The sequence below is a fragment of the Oncorhynchus kisutch genome, linkage group LG11, assembly GCF_002021735.2.
Source record: "Oncorhynchus kisutch isolate 150728-3 linkage group LG11, Okis_V2, whole genome shotgun sequence".
In the NCBI taxonomy this organism is placed as follows: domain Eukaryota; kingdom Metazoa; phylum Chordata; class Actinopteri; order Salmoniformes; family Salmonidae; genus Oncorhynchus; species Oncorhynchus kisutch.
In genome coordinates, this window is record NC_034184.2 from 34,111,255 (window position 1) to 34,132,536 (window position 21,282).

The window sequence follows — 21,282 nt, forward strand, 5'->3', positions numbered from 1 at the left end:
ACAAAAATCTCAAAGTAATGTAATTAAGAAATATATAAATATTAGATTGAGCAATGTCGGAGTGGCATTGACTAAAATACAGTAGAATATAATATAGTATATAGATATGAGATGAGTAAAGCAGTATGTAAACATTATTTAAACATGATTAAAGTTGCCAGTGATTCCAAGTCTATGTATATAGGGCAGCAGCCTCTAAGGTGCTTGTGATTGATATTTAACAGTCTGATGGCCTTGAGATAGAAGCTGTTTTCAGTCTCTCGGTCCCAGCTTTGATGCACCTGTACTGCCCTTGCCTTCTGGATGATAGCGGGGTGAACAGGCCGTGGCTCGTGTGGTTTGATGTCCTTGATGATCTTTTTGGCCTTCCTGTGACATCGGGCGCTGTATGTGTCCTGGATGGCAGGTAGTTTGCCCCCCGTTTATGCGTTGGGCAGACCGCACCACCCTCTGGAGAGCCCTGCGGTTGCGGGCGGTGCAGTTGTCATACCAGGCAATGATACAGCCCGACAGGATGCTCTCAATTGTGCATCTGTAGAAGTTTGTGAGGGTTTTTGGGGCCAAGCCAAATTTATTCAGCCTCCTGAGGTTGAAGAGGCGCTGTTGCACCTTCACCACACTGTCTGTGTGGATGGACCATTTCAGATCGTCTGTGATGTGTATGCCAAGGAACTTGAAACTTTCCAACTTCTCCACTGCAGTCCCGTCTATGTGGATAGGGGCGTACTTCCTCTGTTGTTTCCTGACGTCCGCGATCAGCTCTTTTGATTTGTTGATATTGAGTAAGAGGTTATTTTCCTGGCACCACTCTCCCAGGGCCCTCACCTCCTCCCTGTAGGCTGTCTCATCATTGTTAGTAATCAGGCCTACTACTGTTAAGTAGTGTGCAAACTTGATGATTGAGTTGGAGGCCTGCGTGGCCACACAGTCATGGTTGAACAGGGAGTACAGGAGGGTGCTGAGCACGCACCCTTGTGGTGCCCCTGTGTTGAGGATCAGTGAAGGGCTTGCTTCCTACCTTCATTCCTACCTGGGGGTGGCCCGTCAGGAAGTCCAGGACCCAGTTGCACAGGGTGGGGATCAGACCCAGGGCCCCGAGCTTAATGATGAGCTTGGAGCGTACCATGGTGTTGGAGCGTACCAACACCATACCATGGTGTAGGAGACGCTATCCGAGGCGGTGCAGCCAACGGGTTTCTCCACGCATCGCGCCGACAGAAACAAACATCTTTCTGGTAAGAAGAGGGGCGGGGGCGTATGCCTTATGGCTAACGAGACATGGTGTGATGAAAGAAACATACAGGAACTCAAATCCTTCTGTTCACCTGATTTAGAATTCCTCACAATCAAATGTAGACCGCATTATCTACCAAGAGAATTCTCTTCGATTATAATCACAGCTGTATATATCCCCCCCCCAAGCAGACACATCGATGGCTCTGAACGAACTTTATTTAACTCTTTGCAAACTGGAAACCATTTATCCGGAGGCTGCATTCATTGTAGCTGGGGATTTTAACAAGGCTAATCTGAAAACAAGACTCCCTAAATTTTATCAGCATATCGATTGCGCAACCAGGGGTGGAAAGACCTTGGATCATTGTTACTCTAACTTCCGTGACGCATATAAGGCCCTGCCCCGCCCCCCTTTCGGAAAAGCTGACCACGACTCCATTTTGTTGATCCCTGCCTACAGACAGAAACTAAAACAAGAGGCTCCCACACTGAGGTCTGTCCAACGCTGGTCCGACCAAGCTGACTCCACACTCCAAGACTGCTTCCATCACGTGGACTGGGATATGTTTCGTATTGCGTCAGATAACAATATTGACGAATACGCTGATTCGGTGTGCGAGTTCATTAGAACGTGCGTTGAAGATGTCGTTCCCATAGCAACGATTAAAACATTCCCTAACCAGAAACCGTGGATTGATGGCAGCATTCGCGTGAAACTGAAAGCGCGAACCACTGCTTTTAATCAGGGCAAGGTGTCTGGTAACATGACCGAATACAAACAGTGCAGCTATTCCCTCCGCAAGGCTATCAAACAAGCTAAGCGTCAGTACAGAGACAAAGTAGAATCTCAATTCAACGGCTCAGACACAAGAGGCATGTGGCAGGGTCTACAGTCAATCACGGACTACAGGAAGAAATCCAGCCCAGTCACGGACCAGGATGTCTTGCTCCCAGGCAGACTAAATAACTTTTTTGCCCGCTTTGAGGACAATACAGTGACACTGACACGGCCTGCAATGAAAACATGCGGTCTCTCCTTCACTGCAGCCGAGGTGAGTAAGATATTTAAACGTGTTAACCCTCGCAAGGCTGCAGGCCCAGACGGCATCCCCAGCCGCTCCCTCAGAGCATGCGCAGACCAGCTGGCCGGTGTGTTTACGGACATATTCAATCAATCCCTATACCAGTCTGCTGTTCCCACATGCTTCAAGAGGGCCACCATTGTTCCTGTTCCCAAGAAACCTAAGGTAACTGAGCTAAACGACTACCGCCCCGTAGCACGCCCCCGTAGCACTCACTTCCGTCATCATGAAGTGCTTTGAGAGACTAGTCAAGGACCATATCACCTCCACCCTACCTGACACCCTAGACCCACTCCAATTTGCTTACCGCCCAAATAGGTCCACAGACGATGCAATCTCAACCACACTGCACACTGCCCTAACCCATCTGGACAAGAGGAATACCTATGTGAGAATGCTGTTCATCGACTACAGCTCGGCATTCAACACCATAGTACCCTCCAAGCTCGTCATCAAGCTCGAGACCCTGGGTCTCGACCCCGCCCTGTGCAACTGGGTACTGGACTTCCTGACGGGCCACCCCCAGGTGGTGAGGGTAGGCAACAACATCTCCTCCCCGCTGATCATCAACACTGGGGTCCCACAAGGGTGCGTTCTGAGCCCTCTCCTGTACTCCCTGTTCACCCACGACTGCGTGGCCACGCACGCCTCCAACTCAATCATCAAGTTTGCAGACGACACAACAGTGGTAGGCTTGATTACCAACAACGACGAGACGGCCTACAGGGAGGAGGTGAGGGCCCTCGGAGTGTGGTGTCAGGAAAATAACCTCACACTCAACGTCAACAAAACTAAGGAGATGATTGTGGACTTCAGGAAACAGCAGAGGGAACACCCCCCTATCCACATCGATGGAACAGTAGTGGAGAGGGTAGCAAGTTTTAAGTTCCTCGGCATACACATCACAGACAAACTGAATTGGTCCACTCACACAGACAGCATCGTGAAGAAGGCGCAGCAGCGCCTCTTCAACCTCAGGAGGCTGAAGAAATTCGTCTTGTCACCAAAAGCACTCACAAACTTCTACAGATGCACAATCGAGAGCATCCTGGCGGGCTGTATCACCGCCTGGTACGGCAACTGCTCCGCCCTCAACCGTAAGGCTCTCCAGAGGGTAGTGAGGTCTGCACAACGCATCACCGGGGGCAAACTACCTGCCCTCCAGGACACCTACACCACCCGATGTTACAGGAAGGCCATAAAGATCATCAAGGACATCAACCACCCGAGCCACTGCCTGTTCACTCCGCTATCATCCAGAAGGCGAGGTCAGTACAGGTGCATCAAAGCTGGGACCGAGAGACTGAAAAACAGCTTCTATCTCAAGGCATCAGACTGTTAAACAGCCACCACTAACATTGAGTGGCTGCTGCCAACACACTGACACTGACACTGACTCAACTCCAGCCACTTTAATAATGGGAATTGATGGGAAATGATGTAAATATATCACTAGCCACTTTAAACAATGCTACCTTATATAATGTTACTTACCCTACATTATTCATCTCATATGCATACGTATATACTGTACTCTATATCATCGACTGCATCCTTATGTAATACATGTATCACTAGCCACTTTAACTATGCCACTTTGTTTACATACTCATCTCATATGTATATACTGTACTCGATACCATCTACTGTATCTTGCCTATGCTGCTCTGTACCATCACTCATTCATGTATCCTTATGTACATATTATTTATCCCCTTACACTGTGTATAAGACAGTAGTTTTGGAATTGTTAGTTAGATTACTTGTTGGTTATTACTGCATTGTCGGAACTAGAAGCACAAGCATTTCGCTACACTCGCATTAACATCTGCTAACCATGTGTATGTGACAAATAAAATTTGATTTGATTTGATTTGAATGCTGAGCTATAATCAATGAACAGCATTCTTACATAGGTATTCCTCTTGTCCAGATGGGATAGGGCAGTGTGCAGTGCGATGCTTATTGCATTGTCTGTGGATCTATTGGGGGAAGCAAATTGAAGTAGGTCTTGGGTGTCAGGTAAGGTATAGGTTATATGATCCTTAACTAGCCTCTCAAAGAACTTCATGATGACAGAAGTGAGTACTACGGGCGATAGCAAAGGGTCCCAATACTTATGTAAACAAGGTATCTGTTTTTTTTGGTTTATACATTTGCAAAATGATCTAAAAATCTGTTTATGCTTTGTCATTATGTATTGTAGATTGGATTGTAGATTGATGAGGAAAATGGTTTATTTAATCCATTTAAGAACAAGGCTGTAACGTAACAAAATGTGGAAAGGGGAATTGGTCTGAATACTTTCCGAATGCACTGTATTTACGGAGAGCAATTTTATTTTCATAACAGGTAGTGTCCATTTATTTACAGTAGTGTGTTGAATAATTATTGCTTTCTTCACTGGAAATACAGAATGTCTAAAAATGCCAAATATACCAAAAGCTAAATCAAGCAGGGATTTACGACTATTTAACCATGTTAATCATTACTGAAACATGCAAACTACAAACATTTAACTAGTTTAAGAAAATTAATACATCACAACTAGATACAAATATTTTATAAAAATGTATTCATACAAAACTCAAGAGTTGGCTATAACATGAGTACCAACAAAGTGAATGTATGTGTGTAAGTGTTTGTATGCTTGTGTGTATTGTGGGGTTTATTATAATTTCCCATCATAAAAATCTATCCACATTCCCCAATCATATATCTTCATCGATTCCACGAAACAAAAAAATCTGTATTTTTCTTCTTAAATCTTGCAACCATCATCAAATTTGACAGCCTTGTATAAAATGAATTATGAAATATATTGTGTAATGTACATGAAAAAGTGGAGCCTTGTATTAAATGCATTATGAAGAAAATTGTGTGATGTAGGCTCCACGAAATATGAAATGTTTTATTAAGAAAATCGTGTAGGCCTACTTTTGCCTACACGAAACACGGGCCTTTCTGACTGCAAGTGCACCAGTATCCCAAATTATTAAGTGGAAATAAGCATAGAAAACAGTATTGGCAATAATAAATAAAAATGTAAGCCTACTATTATATATAATTATTTTGGTGAAAACCTGGTTGATTAACAATATTGGGTTAACACGTTTTTTTATATATATATAAATAAATGTGGTTCACAAAAAAGGCAGTGTCGAACACCGTTGCCCATCATGCATTGCTCTAATAACTTTCGAAAGATTGTTCCGAAATATCCCAGTCAAAAATGTATTTTCCTATGAATGATGTTGCACAAAAATGTGTATTTTCCTACGAATTAAGTCGCACTAAAATTGGTGTCTTTTCACGCGAATTAAGCCATATTTGCACAAATTGAATGTGAGATTGTGTTGTTTTGTGAACTAGTGCGTAGCCATGGTGACAAGTCTTTTGTTGCTTATTCGTCTCCATCTGTGATTAAGGTCCTGCATTTAGCCTTTATTGCCCACAGAGGACGCTGTCCTCTCATTATTCATTTTTCATTGGGCATGCTCTGGCAAGTAAATTAATATCACTGAGTGAACATACATACTGCATTTACGAGGACTGCAATCTAAAGAATGAATGAACAAAATCGATTTGGTAAAAAAGAATGACTATGCAACACAGAAACATTTTAGAGATCCATAAAGTAGAAATATGATTAGAATGGCTCATTCATTACATCGTTTAGGCTTACAGTTGGCTAACCGTGACTGTTTCTGAGACCATTTCAGAATGCATTTATCAGCAAAAACAAATGATAGTTCGAAAACAGTGTTCAGATCTCCGATGAAAAAAAGTCAACACAGATGAGTCTTATTAAATTGTTGGGTTTAATTGGGTTGAATTGTTCTAATTAATTAATAAGGGGGAAATGTATCAACTGTGTCAGAATGTTGTATGGTTTACCTTTTATTGAGGTAAACCTATGTTATAGCATACACAATTCAGCATGTGTCCCATAAGCCTTTGTGTCCTGATAAGCAATGCAAATAATTGCAACTTGACTACATTTGGAGTTATGCAAGTGATTAAACATGCGCATCCAATTCACAATCATTTGATTGCAACAATATTTTAATTAGGCTATATCTAAATGTTAATATAGATTCCTTATTCTGTAAACCTTTCATAATAGGCTTAGTGATAATGTGGACATAATTTGCAACCTTTTTCAATAGAATTGTTGGCAGATAGTCCATAGGGGAAAAGTCAAAATGTTCATCAATTTAACTTATTCACTCCAAATTGTGTCAAAACATGACACCTGTAGGGAAATGATCTTGTCTGTGCTGTAATAATGAACGTTTGTATCCTACCCTGTAAAGCTATAATAGCTAGCATATAAACATAGTCGAATGAATAGTGTAAGTAGAATAGGTCCTATTTAGGTAAATATTTTACACAACATTTTGCGTGTAGCCAATTATGGGAAATTTGAAAAATGTATTTACTGGGTAATATTCAAAATATGTTTTCCCAAATGTGCTCTAATACACAATATTCTATTTTGTTGTAGGCCTATCTTCATCTGAGCACATGAGCATTTATTTTGTTGGTGTTTGTGTTACGAAAATGTCCATTATGAAAAGCAAAACTTACATCCATAGTTTGCCGAAAATTGTTATTGCTCTTTATGAATCTAGTCTATATTATCGATAACTATGAATCATACCACAACCTCAAAATACCCAAACTAATATTCACTATAATGTTTTCTAATATTTTTATTTTTTATTTTATTTAGCAAATTGTGATATAGGCATACTCTGCTATTAGACTATATTCCGTGTTCGGTTAGAGTAATTTGCCTATTGTAGCCTACTTCCAAAGAAGCTCAGGCCAAACATTTCCTTTTGTGCTGCTAACCCTGTCCTCATTTGTTACCTAATTGGACTATATAAGACCAATAACACCACAACGCTACAGCCTACAGCCAAAGCGCAATGTTAGGGTGGACTTCGTTGTTATCGCGTAGCCTACACCCCCTCTCTCTCTAACTCTCTCTCTCTCTGTCTCTCTCTCTCTCTCTGCCCGTCTCTCCCCCCTCGTTCTACTTCCCATCTCTTCCTTAATCCCATTTGCCATTGTACATGCCCAATCGCCATATACTTTCCGCATTTAACTTGGATGACATTTTTATTTCATCATTAGCATCAGGCGCCAGACTGACGCGGTGGACACAGTTGCATTTTGACTAAGGAGCGCACAAGACTTGGATGCAATATCGATATTATTTTGTTCTCTCTGAAGAATATTTACTTTTCTGATGTGTATTTTATTTTTGTCGTTCTCGATCATCTGGTAATCAAGACGATATTCCTAATTTAAAACATCGCAAAGAAGATCTTCTATTTGAATAATATCACTGTTTCACTGTTTCTAAGTCATTTAACACTTACATTTGTGGTCTAAGGCATTAGGACCACAACCTCCAAGCAGCAATGCCCGAGACGGCGCAAGAGACGTGCACTCCGGTGAAAGACTCTCCCTTCTTCATTAAGAACTTGCTGAACTGTGATAGTAAACCATCCAAACCCAAGCCCATCTTCGCCTCGGCAAAGGTTGCTTTTGAAGGGGGCTTTTCTCTATCCCAGGTCGGGGACTTCAACTTTCCTCGTTTTGAGTTACCCACACAGAGGTTTGCATTACCGGCGCACTATCTGGAGCGAGCCTCAGCATGGTGGTATCCCTACACACTCAGTGCAGCCAGTCATCTACACAGAACCGAAGGTAAGTCCATGAACATCTGATTGTCATCTCTTTCTTTACCTTTTACACTATCAGAAAACGTATAATGTGCGTAATTTGTATAGTGTAAATTGCTATTGATGCTGTGGGTTGAGCTTTCATCTGTCAAATGACATTCATAAAAGAATATACTCAGCAAGTACGTTGTCACTTATGATAAGTATTCAATTTAACGTTAGGCCATTGTCAGCATTGTATGTTTCTATTTTTCTTTTATGCGTTCGTTAGGCCATTGTCAGCGCTGCCTGTTTCTGTTTTTCTTTTACGCGTTCAAGTGAATGGTATAGACAACTGCTATTTTATATATTTGCTAAAGCATTCCCAGTGTCAACGAGGTATTGAACATGCAGTCATGTTTTATAACCCATATTTCCTGTCCTCATTTTAGTTGCGGAGAAGGCAAGAGCAAGAGACTCCTCTCCAACCTCGTGCACGGATCGCGACTCGCCAGACCTGGTGCTCAAATCTGACCCAGACAGCAAAGAAGACGAGGACAACAAAAGTGGGGATGAAATAGTTCTTGAAGAGAGTGATCCTGAGGACACAAAGAAAGACAGTGGGGTAGACGACTGGAAGAAAAACGAGGACGGTGGGGACAAGAAAGCATGTCGAAAAAAGAAAACACGCACAGTGTTCTCCCGGAGTCAGGTGTTTCAGCTCGAGTCCACCTTTGACATGAAACGCTACTTGAGCAGTTCGGAGAGGGCCGGATTGGCAGCGTCTTTGCACCTGACAGAGACCCAGGTAAAGATTTGGTTCCAGAACAGAAGAAATAAATGGAAGAGACAGCTTGCCGCTGAACTAGAGGCTGCCAATCTGAGCCACGCCACTGCACAGAGGATAGTGCGAGTGCCCATCCTCTACCACGAGAACTCTGCCTCAGAGACTGGCAGTGCGACCGGGAACGTGCCTGTGAGCCAGCCGCTCCTCACCTTCCCTCACCACCTCTATTACTCTCACCCAATCGTCACCTCTGTGCCGCTACTCAGACCGGTCTGAAAAACAAGAGGTTGTTGTCTATATTCCTAACTCGTACAGAACACTACACAATACAAACTAAAACAATATTTTTTTAAAGAAGAAAAATAAAAATAAAAAAGAGAGCCATGCTTTCTGTCAAAGAGGACCTATTGCGCATTTTTATATTAGACTGCAGTTTACATTTTCTCTGGTATAATTTCACACTATTAGCATATTGTTATTATTAATATTAAAAGTATTCTTCTAATTATTGTTATAATAATAATTATAATTAGGTCTATTATTATTAGGCCTTTTGTTATTATAGCAGCTTTGAGATAATTTCCGCTAAGACTATCCAGTTCACACTGCCCCAAAATACATTTCAGCAAGCCTTTTTCCCCAGCGCAGAATCATAACATTCAGGAAATTACATTGGAGTTAATTTTGTTCCATTTACATTTACAACGTGTGTTATGACAATTCGGCAACATTGGTTTGTTTTCTATCGGACAATGTGATTTTTGATATGGGCAATACTGTAAGCACTAGCATTTGACCCCAAGTTGTGTGATAGATCCATTCAATTCATTGTGTTTTCTCTTTGCTCAGCTATTTAGGAATGAATATCGGACAAATTATCGAACGGGCTTATTTTTTTCTTGTCTTTTTTTAACTTAAAGCGCTTTAGCAGCGGACAATCAAGATACATTGTTTTATGTACAATATAATTGTAGCTTATAGGCTTATTGTTTTGATGTACTGATTCTCATTTCTGCTTGCTCGACAATGTCCTTATAGCACAACTAAGAATTACATGTCATTGCCTTTTGTGTTTTTGAAACTTGATCATTGTGTACAAATGTATATGGATATATTGAATCGAGTCAATGGAAGAAGCTACCAGGTGATGCTATTCCTTTGTACAGAAAAACACGTTTTGATATTGTATTGCTGAATTACGTTGTGAAATAAATGGAGGTTATTCCATATTTAAATATTTCAAATCAGTGCGTACTCAAGCATGCACAATGATGTAATTAGGTGTAGTCTATATATGCCCCAGGCATCTATTCAGAAATGTCTAATATTGCCTGTTTGCCTCCCAAACAAATTAGGCTATTGTCGACTTTCAAAACGTCTTCATGAACAGGATCTATTGTTGCATAATGAAAATGAATATAAATAAACAAACAATACAACTTTCCATCAAATCTTTATTATAGACCCAATATAATTGTTGTGACTTTCAAAATTGTCATGTGTGAGAGGAAATCAATATGCTCCTAGCATATACAAAGAGGAGGATATTCTGCCTAAATACTGTGTCTGATCATAAGTCAATTCCCATTACAGAGGCTCGACTGGGTCTATCTAACAACAAGTGCTACTGGTCTGGCAGAACACGTGGCCGACACTCCTCGGAGACACATTGCCATAGATAGCGATGGTTGACTAAATAAGATTATTACAATTTGGACGCTTGACATATTATATACAGTATATTGAAACATGTATCCTTGGAACAAACACGGTGGAAAATGTGAGTAGACCATGTAGCCAAAGGACATCAGAAAAAGTTAGAATTAATCCAAATGAAGCATTATGCATATACATTGGCGCAACTTCACAAAGTTAGATATTAAAACCACACACTAACCTTTTTTATTTGCTTTAATTAATAGTAAATAGTTTAATTTGCCATCAATATTGAATGTAAATACAGGTAGGCCTACCCCGAAACCACACGCTTATTTTGTGAGACCCATACATTATTATGTGAATGAAGAACCTGAGCAGGTGCGTAATCAACCTGCTGTTATGCACTTTCAAAATTGTTTTACATTTGAAAAAAATGTATCGGTCAATTAGATGCGTAATTGCCACCATCTTGAGGGTAATGTAGTCTATTCAAAAGAGAAAAATTACATTCCCTAGTATTAGGCTGTTCAAAAATGTGTGTGTGTGTGTGTGTGTGTATGCGTGCGTGTGGTGGACGTGTGTCCGTGCGTGTGTGCGTGCGTAGCTCGAGGCTAATTTTAACATTTCATTAAAAAAAGTGTAGGTTTAATTTCGCAACAATACTCGTTTAACTTGTGGATGCAGCTCCGATGTCCGTCTTCGGTAATGGTATACCACTGGACAGGTGCAATTAGCCCACCAAATATGCAATTTGTCTTTGACGTAATGGTTGTATTGTCAATTTTGTCTGTGTAGTTTCAGCTGGGTTAGCAGAACATGAAGGCCTAGATTTAGGTTTTTCTCAATTCGTTTTCATGTTCCAAGGGTTTATTTAGTTTGGTTGCATCTGGCTATTCACACACCAATGCCAATGTCTCTGCAATGCATGCCTGCAATTCACCTGTGGAATGTTTATGACGTAGGCATAGAGCTATTGCAAATGGTCGAAAAGATACATTTGTGTTGAGTAGAAAACTTTTTCAGAAGATACCAAAGGTTATCTCAAGTCTTTCGATCACCGTAGGCCACATTAATGTTTTAGGGAGTCGAAAGGTCTTGATAGCTACATGACAACGATTGACGTAGACTCTCTCCTCAAACCTTCACAATTTGTATCCACGGTATGTTGTGGACTGACTTTTTCCTTTTAATACATAAGGAAATATTCTTTGTTAAATCATAATGTTTCACCGGTTTAATGTCAGTCACTCATTTTTCCTTTATTGTGGACGAGATAAATTGGCTCAAATGACATAGCTGCAACATTAGCCTAATATAAAGTTTAATTAACTATCTACAATGTTAGATGGAATAATATACATATCAATATGCAACGAGTTGACTATAAAATGACTCTTGAAGATTCGACCTACTTCGTTGTTGTATTCAGCATTCCTTCCAGCTGAGTAGAAACCAGTCAACGCCTTGCCTAAAGGTCATTTTCTGATTTTGTCTCTAATGCAGTTATCGAAAACAAATCAGTAGCTACTCTATTATGACCGCATCACTAGACAGAGTGCATTCAAATATAGTCTGATAATCACTCATGTATTGACGTATTATATCATGCAAACTCCACATGGACCCATTACAGAGAATTAATAGATTGGGATATATGGCGTTCTTCCCCTAGCAGATATTGATCTACAAACGTCTAAAATATTGTTACAAAAAATGGCATTGTTCACGGGCAGTTCTGGTTACGCTCATGACCTTGATTTTGCGCGCATAAATTGAAAAAAATGACAACTCGATAATTTCCATTTGTAGAACATATTTATGTAAAGTAGAAGGGGCGAGACCAAAAATAGGATAAAGTAGCCTACATTTGCAGGAACAGGGCAACGGACGTAACCGCAGGAAAGTTGAGTGCTGATCAAGTGCCAACAGCTTAAGTTTTTTCAGCCCTTTACTGAAACCCTGGGCATCTGTTTACGCATGTGTGATTCATGCAAATATCTGTATCTTGTGTTGCAATTTCATTACCGTAGGTAGGCATAATTATGTTAATTGAGCTTAAAGGGAAATCCACTCAAAAATGATATTTTGTTATTTATTTTCATTAGTCCACTGTTGATACAGTCCCAAAATGTTGTGCATATCAGATGTCCAGTTTTAAAGATACTGGACTTTCAAGAAGCAAAGTGTCACAGGCCACATCATGATGATGCAAAATGATTAGTCAGGAAAGCTTGAAAAAAAATATCAAAAGTAAGTTTAGGTAGATTTTACTAATTGTTTGTACATTGCCACATACATTTGTGAATATCGTGGCATCATTTTGTCAATAATGTATGAAATAAAAACTAACTTTTGGTGTCTAAGGGATAACATGGGCCTTAGCACAACACTTTCTGGACACACTTATTTTTTTAGGGAACGGAAATCTTTATACTAGTATCTCATTTGCTTCAGGATTGAATGCGAGCATCAAGATTTTCATAAAAGTTCTATTAAGTGAAACATAGGTTGCGGGGCACCGTCTGATTGGAACAGTTTAAATGTTAATTGTGTTTTTAATTTGACATATAGTTGCTGTGAAGAATGACACCGAAACGCCGAGGGGCGGTCGATTTTCTTAATTTCTCCCCGAGGAATTGATGAGTCTATCAGGGCAGTAGATTGGAAAGCCATTAAAACTCAATGGTGAGGTTGTTAATTGGAACTTGATGGATAGGAGCCCTTGGATAGGCTATACTGATCCAATCTTCTTGACTTTCTGTTTTCCAATAAATTACCCAATTCATTTCCAGCCGAAGATTACATAAATTGTAGCCTACACCTCCAGGGTTGGCGCTCTGTTTTGCTCTTACGACTGCTTCGACCCCTCTCTCTCCCTCTCTCCTATTTGAAAAAAGGAGCTGGGCTCGGATCCTTGAATGAAAATCGAAACATAATCAACGTTTATACTTAGAAAATTTATTGATATCATTTTCTCTGGTAATTTCCTTATTTTAGAGTTGGACACATCATATATCATAATACACACGTGTAGGGGTCTTTGTTTAATATTTATCGAAGCTTGATTCTTAGATCAAAGCTACTCATAACTTCATCTGTCTTTCTAAGGCCCCTTTCCCACAGTAAAGATCGTGTTCTGTTATTGCAGTAGGGCTGCAATACAACACCTATCATTGTGATAGAGCACGAGGTTATACCGCGCAATGCTGTTTCTGAAAAAAAAGATTTCTATAAAAGTAAAATGTACAAACGTCATGGATAGAAAAAGACTGCAAATCAGAGACGTGAATGTAGGATCTTCAGAAACGTTCAAATAAATATGAATGACACAATTACCTTTATGCAGGCATATAGGCCTACAATGAATTATAATGCCATTTATTTTATTTTGATAGGCTATCATGAAAAGTATATTCAGATTTGTTTAAATAACATCCTAATAAATGTGGAGTTTAATTTGTATTCAAGTGTGGGATTAATTATGTAATGATTTCTTGTTAAGGATAGTTTATACGGGTATAATTAAAGCTTTAAAAAGACATCGCTGCTGTTGACAAAGGTCTTTGTTTGAAAAGAGCGCGTATACAATCAGCCCATTTAACTGTCATGGCAGATTTCACGCCTCATGTGTAGTCACCGTAAATCCAGCGCATTCTGACTGCCCTCATATATTACCACAGTAAATGTAGCTAGCCTACGTCTCGGTGGACACAATGCTTTCTTGACAATCATGGTTTCATCATCATCCTCATCAGCACCATCATCGTCGTCATTATTATCGTCTTCATTACAATCATCGTCATCCTGTTACTCCTTCCTCCTATCAAAGGATTAACAAAACCACAATACGAAACAATATTGAACAGAATAAGGAGAAAGGCTGGGTTCGTCAACCCCTCCCTTGGCGCAGCAGCATGAGAGTTAGGGCGCTGACATTATGATTAAAGCTGACCGTTTGTAATGTGTCTGGGGTCCCTTAGAAAGCAGTAAAGAGGGATAATGTGCTCGAACTGCGAACTCAAACCCAGCACCTGCCCCGCCAGACACTGTCAGAGAGAGAGAGAGAGGGAGAGGAGGAGCAGGGGCGGAGGTGGGGAGCGCCCCCGCCCTCCGATCAATTAGTCAATCAATTAGCAGGCCTCTACTCCACGCGAAGCAGATTAACTGTAGTAATGAACAAATGAATTCCTAATCGCAGATAATGGCCCTGGAATGTGTTTATTATTTTCTGGAAAAAAATAGTTACGGTTCCGTATTAGTTCCAGAACTGTTTGTTGGATTATCTGACCAATGTACCATGCACACGGCTAATAAAATACGTTCTATTCCGTCAATGAAGTCATTGTGCAGTACTTGTGTCTACAGTGGCCTGTAATAGCATGGTGTGCATTTCCCCCCGAGGGTTGTCTCAGTGGTATGCTATTATTAAGTTGTAACTAATTATGTTAGGGATATGGGGTTTGTTCTTTGAGGGAATCTTCCAAACAAAGTATTTTACACTAGTAAGTGAAAAGGTTTAAATTGTAGTCTATATCTATATCTAGCATAATAGGCAAAGGGAGAATCATGACCAATCCAAACTTCATGCCGATGTGAAACATGTAGAATATTATTCTCTCCATTCACTTCAACACTATACATCTTGCATGGGAAATAATAAGGGTTTACTACAGTGTAATAACAATGTGTTATGTTGTCTTGCAATAGGCCTATTTCTGACAATATTATTTAGTCAAATTCCATCAACAAACTATTGAATACTTGTGATTGAAAAAAGGTCAAAGAAAACTCACTGAAGCTCATCGTTAAAAGACCCCTGATTAACTTCCATGGTTGCACCTGTTTCACATTTTCTCATAGCCTCGTGAGTGGGAAATTCATCCCCAGTCTGTGCTCTTAAATTGTGAATCAGGCCTACGTATTAGGTAAGTAGTTTGCTACAGTTCAATGTGTGTAAATATATACACAAAAACAAAACAAACAGGCACAAAAAACGACACACAACATAAGACTTGAAAATTAGAAACCTTTACCTACACAAAATCCATACCCTAAACAATTCTCCCTTTTCAACCAAAGGTCCAATGTAATTGAATGTGGGTTATAATAAGAGACATGTTGCATCTGTTTCTAAATGAAAGTCGATGGATACTATGCCTATGCAAAACGTTTTGTGCTGCATATTTCTGCCAGAGAGAGATGTCTGTTGAAGTAATTTAATAGCCTAAGATGTGTGATTTGTCTGTGCCATAAGGCCTATATTTGTCTACCTTCACTATCGGATTCAAAGAGGGACGTAAAGATGGAATAAACGACAGCCTTTCCTTATCGCCTCTCATCCTATCTCAGAACCTCAACATGAGTTTGAAATTTCCGGGCTTAGTTTGAGCGTGTGATTGGTCCAAGAGGAGCTTACCTACATGCAAATGAGCCAACGCTACAACGCCTTTAGTCCAGAGCGCGTGGAAGTCGACCAGGAATACATTCATGTTCCCTGAGCTCCAGGAAAAAACAACCCAAGCATCCCAATTTTTAAAAAGCTTTTACTAACAAAAATTACTATTTTCGAACTCTTTTACACAAGAGGAGTCCTCACAGACCAATAATAAGAAAACAATTATACAAAAACTATACGATATAGCCCAATCTTACTGTTATGAGTCTAGAATGAGTACCACAGAAGACAACGGAAGCAAGTGCTCTTCCGCCTCGATTTCCACCTTCACTATTCAGTCGATATTGGGCAAGTCGTCGGAGAAGCCACTGTCCGGGGCGAAGGAGAGTTCCAAGGGACTGCAGCTGGCGAGGACGCGCTTGCTCTCGGTTTCTTCGGAAGAGGAGTGCAGCGGTGGGGAGGACTCTGCAGACTGTTTCTGCTCGGATCCTGGTCACAGAGAGCCATGCAACCAACATCAACCACTTAATTTTTCATGTTTAGGTGAGTAGATTATTGAATGTAATTTGTGTTGTGCGTAAAACGTAATAATTTTTGCTTTAAAATAGATTTTTCTTGAATTGATTTTCGTCGCTGAACTTTTGCTTTTCGAAAATAAACGTTTATTTTCCAAGTAAAAAAGTTAAGTAGGCTATATATTGTATAAATCTATGGCATCTAACGGGATATGATCATTATTTCTATTATTAGGCTATTATTGTAGCCTAATAATAGGTCAACAGTAGACTAAGGTTGGCTAGGCCTAATTATACACGTATTTATGATACATATAGCCTAATACTTGCTGCAATTTAAGCTTGTAAACTTCGATAACTCAATAGTAGCCTGTTTGTGTCTGCAGATAGGTAGACTATCACTTCACTTTGTTTAATGTGTCGTATTACTGCTAGATCAGCGAACAGGGGAAAGGTCAAATAATTAACAGGATGTTTCCCCCTTCATTTCAAATTTAATCGAGTCTTCTAATTGATTAAACATGTTTCCACAATGACTGCACTACATTTCGTCAATTGAGCGTTAAATGTAACCTGATTTAATTAATATTGTGCACCAGGCAGAGTCATATAAAATTGTTTATTTAAAAGGCCACTTACAACCTTTCAACGGTCAATTAATGAGTCAAAGTTCACACTTAATGCACTCTTGTACCGAGTATCGAATAATGTTCTTCTTTTAATAGGGATGCTCTCCAAACCTGGGTAGGCCAAAACAAAGCCTTTGAAAAATAATTGTGAAACCTTTTAAACATATTCTACATTTTGTGACAGAATTGATAACCTGATCTAAAGGCAATAGACTAAAGCGTCCAGTAGCCTATCTTATGTTGATGCATATTTCTTGAGGGTAGGTCTACACCATTTATCAATGTTGGTAGGCTATAGATGATATCGAGGAGGACAGTGTTTAAATATTTTGAAATTATTTAAATGTTATTTCAAATCCTTTTTTATAGCGGGTGGCAGGTAGCCTAGTGGATAGAGCGTTAGACTAGAAACCGAGAGGTTGCAAGATCGAATTCCGGGGTTGACAGATTAAAACTCCGTCGTTCTGACCCCTGAACAAGGTAGTTAACCTACTGTTCTTAGGCCGTCATTGAAAATAAAAACTGACTTGCATAGTTGAATAAGAGGTAAAATAAACTACTGGTATTTTTCCCCAATGCAGGTGCAACCAAGGGACTTATTTCAGGCCATGACGGGATTGCACGGCGACCGCACTTGACACAGCCTCTGCTGCAGGATTACAAAGAGGAACAAGAGAGACCATGCAATCCAATGTCACCTATTTCCGAGGAGAGACAGACAGACGGTGCGGACAAGCAGACTAACTCGTCCAAGAAGAAGACTCGTACCGTCTTCTCGCGGAGTCAGGTGTACCAGCTCGAGTCCACATTTGATATGAAGAGGTATTTGAGCAGCTCCGAGCGAGCCTGCTTGGCATCAAGTCTACAGCTAACAGAAACTCAAGTGAAGACGTGGTTTCAGAACCGCAGAAACAAATGGAAACGACAACTGTCGGCGGAACTGGAGGCTGCGAACATGGCACACGCATCCGCACAGACACTGGTCGGAATGCCGCTTGTTTTTAGAGATAACTCCCTGCTCCGGGTACCAGTTCCAAGATCTATTGCTTTTCCAACGCCACTATACTATCCCGGCAGCAGCCTACAAGGGTTACCACTGTACAATCTGTATAACAAGATTGAATATTGACTCAATGCCTGTGATGACAGTCCAAAATAATAACACGTTAACACGCGACAGTACTTTCTTATAAATGTCTGCCAAACTCATGTCTATTATATAACTTTATTTGTTTAAAAAATATATGTCTTATTATGCAGCAACTGTATGTTTTAACAAGAAAGCAACAAGCTTCTCTAAATGTATAAAATACACCATGTGTATAATAATAATTTTCAACCTTGATTTTGCGTTCTTCTCCCTGGTTTAACGCGTTATACATTGCGAGAATTTAGACACTGAAATACAGATGTTATCAAGTGGACTGTTTCCCAAACTAATTATGAATGCATTCAAACACAGTTTTAAATGTAATGTGAATGTGAATATGAAATATTGAGGTCCAACCACCTTAATCTGTTAAAAAATACTGGAAGAAATTGGGTTTATACATTTGGGGATATGGAAGTGCAAACTCGTTGCTTCGATTTTGGGGAAATGTTATTGTAATCATAGGCCCACCAAATAAACTGCTGATTCAATACATTTTCTATATCAGTGAAACATGGGTTGGGATTTATTGTACATTGCCCGTTTTTAATATTTATTTCGACATCTCAATTGTGGCATTCAATCCAGTTTTTGAAAAACAGGGAAAGGAAAAACGAATTTCATATGTACAATATAAAATAGCTTACTTATTTAAAATATTCACACTGCAGCTCAAAGATTATTAAAGAAAAACCTATATTTGTTATTTTTCTGTGTAACTTTCTGCCATGGAAGTTTCAATCAACATGACATCCAGCTACAGTTGGCCAAACTCTCTTATAAACATATGACTCTGCAACTAACTAGGCCTCTAAAGGTGAACAATGATACTAAAACACCCTCTTAGCCAGTGGCATAAGCCTCCAGTGCGCCAAAATTCATATTAAAAATATCTAGATTGCCTGGTAGCCTAAAAACAATGTGGGACACTGTTTTTCCGTATTCAACATATATTTGTCAAATGTGAACAATGTAATATTATACCCTAAGCCTCATAGGTCTGTAACAAGTGCTCATTTGCCTACTACTAACAGTGTAACTAACAATATGTGCTATTAACAACAAAGTGTTGTGAACATGTTTTTACCAGAAGGGGACTACAGTTTCAAAATGATCTATGTATACAAGTGATTTCAGGTGTAGCCTTCCACTGCAGTATTACTGGCTGCAGAGGGGTTTATGTACTGCTTCCCTTCAACCATGGACACATAATGAGTTAAGATCGTGTCAAACGCTTTGGTTATATTTATGTTGCCTGTCTTAAACACAAAGACTCTTTTCATCTGTCATCACAGTCCTTTGGCAAGTTAGCCAATGTGAAATGTGTCATATGTACTTATGAGTGTCACCTCAGTGGTCTGCTTAACCTATTTCAGGGGAAGTGAAAGAGATGTACACCATCAGCAACCAATCAGAGTCATGGCGGCATATTCTGACATTTGAAGTGTGCATTACAGGAACGCCTAGCCTTGTTGGGGGGAATGTAATAAGCAGTGCCATTGTTAAAGTTCAAGACTCACCGCATCGTTGTGTGATGCTTTTCCTTTTCCAGCGAGCCACCACTCAAATCAAATCAAACTTTATTTGCCACATGCGCCGAATGCAACTGTAGACTTTACAGTGAAATGCCTACTTACAAGCCCTTAACCAACAGTGCAGTTCAAGAATTAGAAAATATTTATCAAGTAGACTAAAATAAAAAGTAATAATAAAAAGTACGCAATAAGAATAACAATAACAAGGCTATATACAGGTGGCACCGGTACCGAGTCAGTGTGCGGGGCAAAGTGACTATGCATAGGTAACACTGTATCGGTTACAGTGAAAAATACGTGTTAAAATATTAGAAAAGGCTTTCTGACAAAGAAACCTGTTTCGAAATGGCATACCACTTTGAGTGTTTACAGGGAGAAAACATATACTTAACTCTTAAATCATTGATTGGTGTAGGCCCAATTGATAGGAGTTTCATTGTCTATTGCAGGATTACAGTCTAGTTGTAACAAGTGTATACTGTACAATATTAGGTAATACATAACGTAGGCCTATAAGAATGGGGCCAACTCCATTTCAACTCAGGTCAATTCATGAAATTAATTTAGAAATTGAAGCAATGTAAAACTTTTGCCTGGAGCTTAGATTGCTTTTAAACATAACAGACAACCTAGGTACGTTTCTACCAAGGTTAATATAGTAAACTAAAACTGAAACTAAAACAAAACGAATAATAAAACAATATTATTTGGTGCATCTTTGTCATCTCACCTAACCTATGACCTGACCCATCACCTTATGCATTACTGCCCCACAGTGGCAAGAAGAGACATTCCACAAAACAAAAAAATTGTACAACACAAAAATGGCTCCTAGCCTCCCATAGGCTACTTCATTTCACTAACACTAAAACGAAATAATAGAAAATCTAAATGTTTTTATTACTTAAACTAAGTGACTAGTAAATCAGATCTGAAAACGAACTGAAACTAAACTGAATTTCGAATAAAAATCTTAAAACTAATATAAAATAAATATAAAAACAGACCTATAATCTTGGTTTCAACTATTGAAACATACATATTATGCACATTTTAGTACCATTATTTTGGTACCATTGTACAATAATACAGCACATGGAAAATGGTTGGAATTACACATTTTGGAAATAACTCTGTCTTTTTGTATCTTCTTTGTACCTTTTGTATCTTTGCTTGCTCTTACAATATTAGGCTACAGTATTTGGTTGCTTTAACGTTAATAGGCCCAATCAAACACACACACACACACACACACACACACACACACACACACACACACACACACACACACACACACACACACACACACACACACACACACACACACACACACACACACACACACACACACACACACACACACACACACACACACACACACACACACACACACACACACACACACACACCTCTCCCTCTCTCTCTCGGTGCTAATGGCTATACATTACCCTGCAGCATCATGACTAGCGAGGCTCTGTTGCTCAGCAGATTATTCCTAACCCAATTCCTGCAACTGCCGCTCGGTGTTCTGGGCAAATGGATCACGTTAGAAAACATAAGTGATTTATGGGTAACTGATGCTGGCGGAGAGGTGCAGGGGGATGAATTTATGAAAGAAA

The 21,282-nt window shown here is 39.7% G+C and overlaps 2 protein-coding genes across 4 annotated transcripts in view; both read left to right on the forward strand.

Annotated features, from left to right (window-relative positions):
- Positions 1-10,224, forward strand: part of LOC109899742 (homeobox protein HMX3) — a 52,003-nt gene extending 41,779 nt beyond the window's left edge. For 2 of the 3 annotated variants that reach the window (XM_020495222.2, XM_031835673.1), the window contains exons 2-3: positions 7,723-8,039; positions 8,446-10,224. In XM_020495222.2, coding sequence (XP_020350811.1) covers positions 7,751-8,039; positions 8,446-9,056 — 900 coding nt within the window. In that variant the 5' untranslated portion in view covers positions 7,723-7,750 and the 3' untranslated portion in view covers positions 9,057-10,224. Of the gene's footprint in view, positions 1-6,790; positions 8,040-8,445 lie in introns of those variants that run through there. The other variant, XM_031835672.1, reaches the window with a different exon arrangement.
- Positions 10,225-15,820: 5,596 nt separating this feature from the next.
- LOC109899114 (homeobox protein HMX2-like) lies at positions 15,821-19,736 on the forward strand. The gene is made up of 2 exons (XM_020494168.2): positions 15,821-16,377; positions 17,560-19,736. Exons 1-2 carry the CDS (start codon positions 16,107-16,109, stop codon positions 18,105-18,107), a joined length of 819 nt encoding a protein of 272 aa, XP_020349757.1. The 5' UTR covers positions 15,821-16,106; the 3' UTR covers positions 18,108-19,736.
- Positions 19,737-21,282: the final 1,546 nt, after the last annotated feature.

Excerpts from the sequence above, each read along its gene's own strand:
- LOC109899114 (XM_020494168.2), top strand. The coding sequence starts at position 16,107 with ATGAGTACCACAGAAGACAACGGAAGCAAGTGCTCTTCCGCCTCGATT. Across the intron at positions 16,378-17,559 it reads ACTTAATTTTTCATGTTTAG|GTGCAACCAAGGGACTTATT; the intron begins GTGAGTAGATTA and ends TCCCCAATGCAG.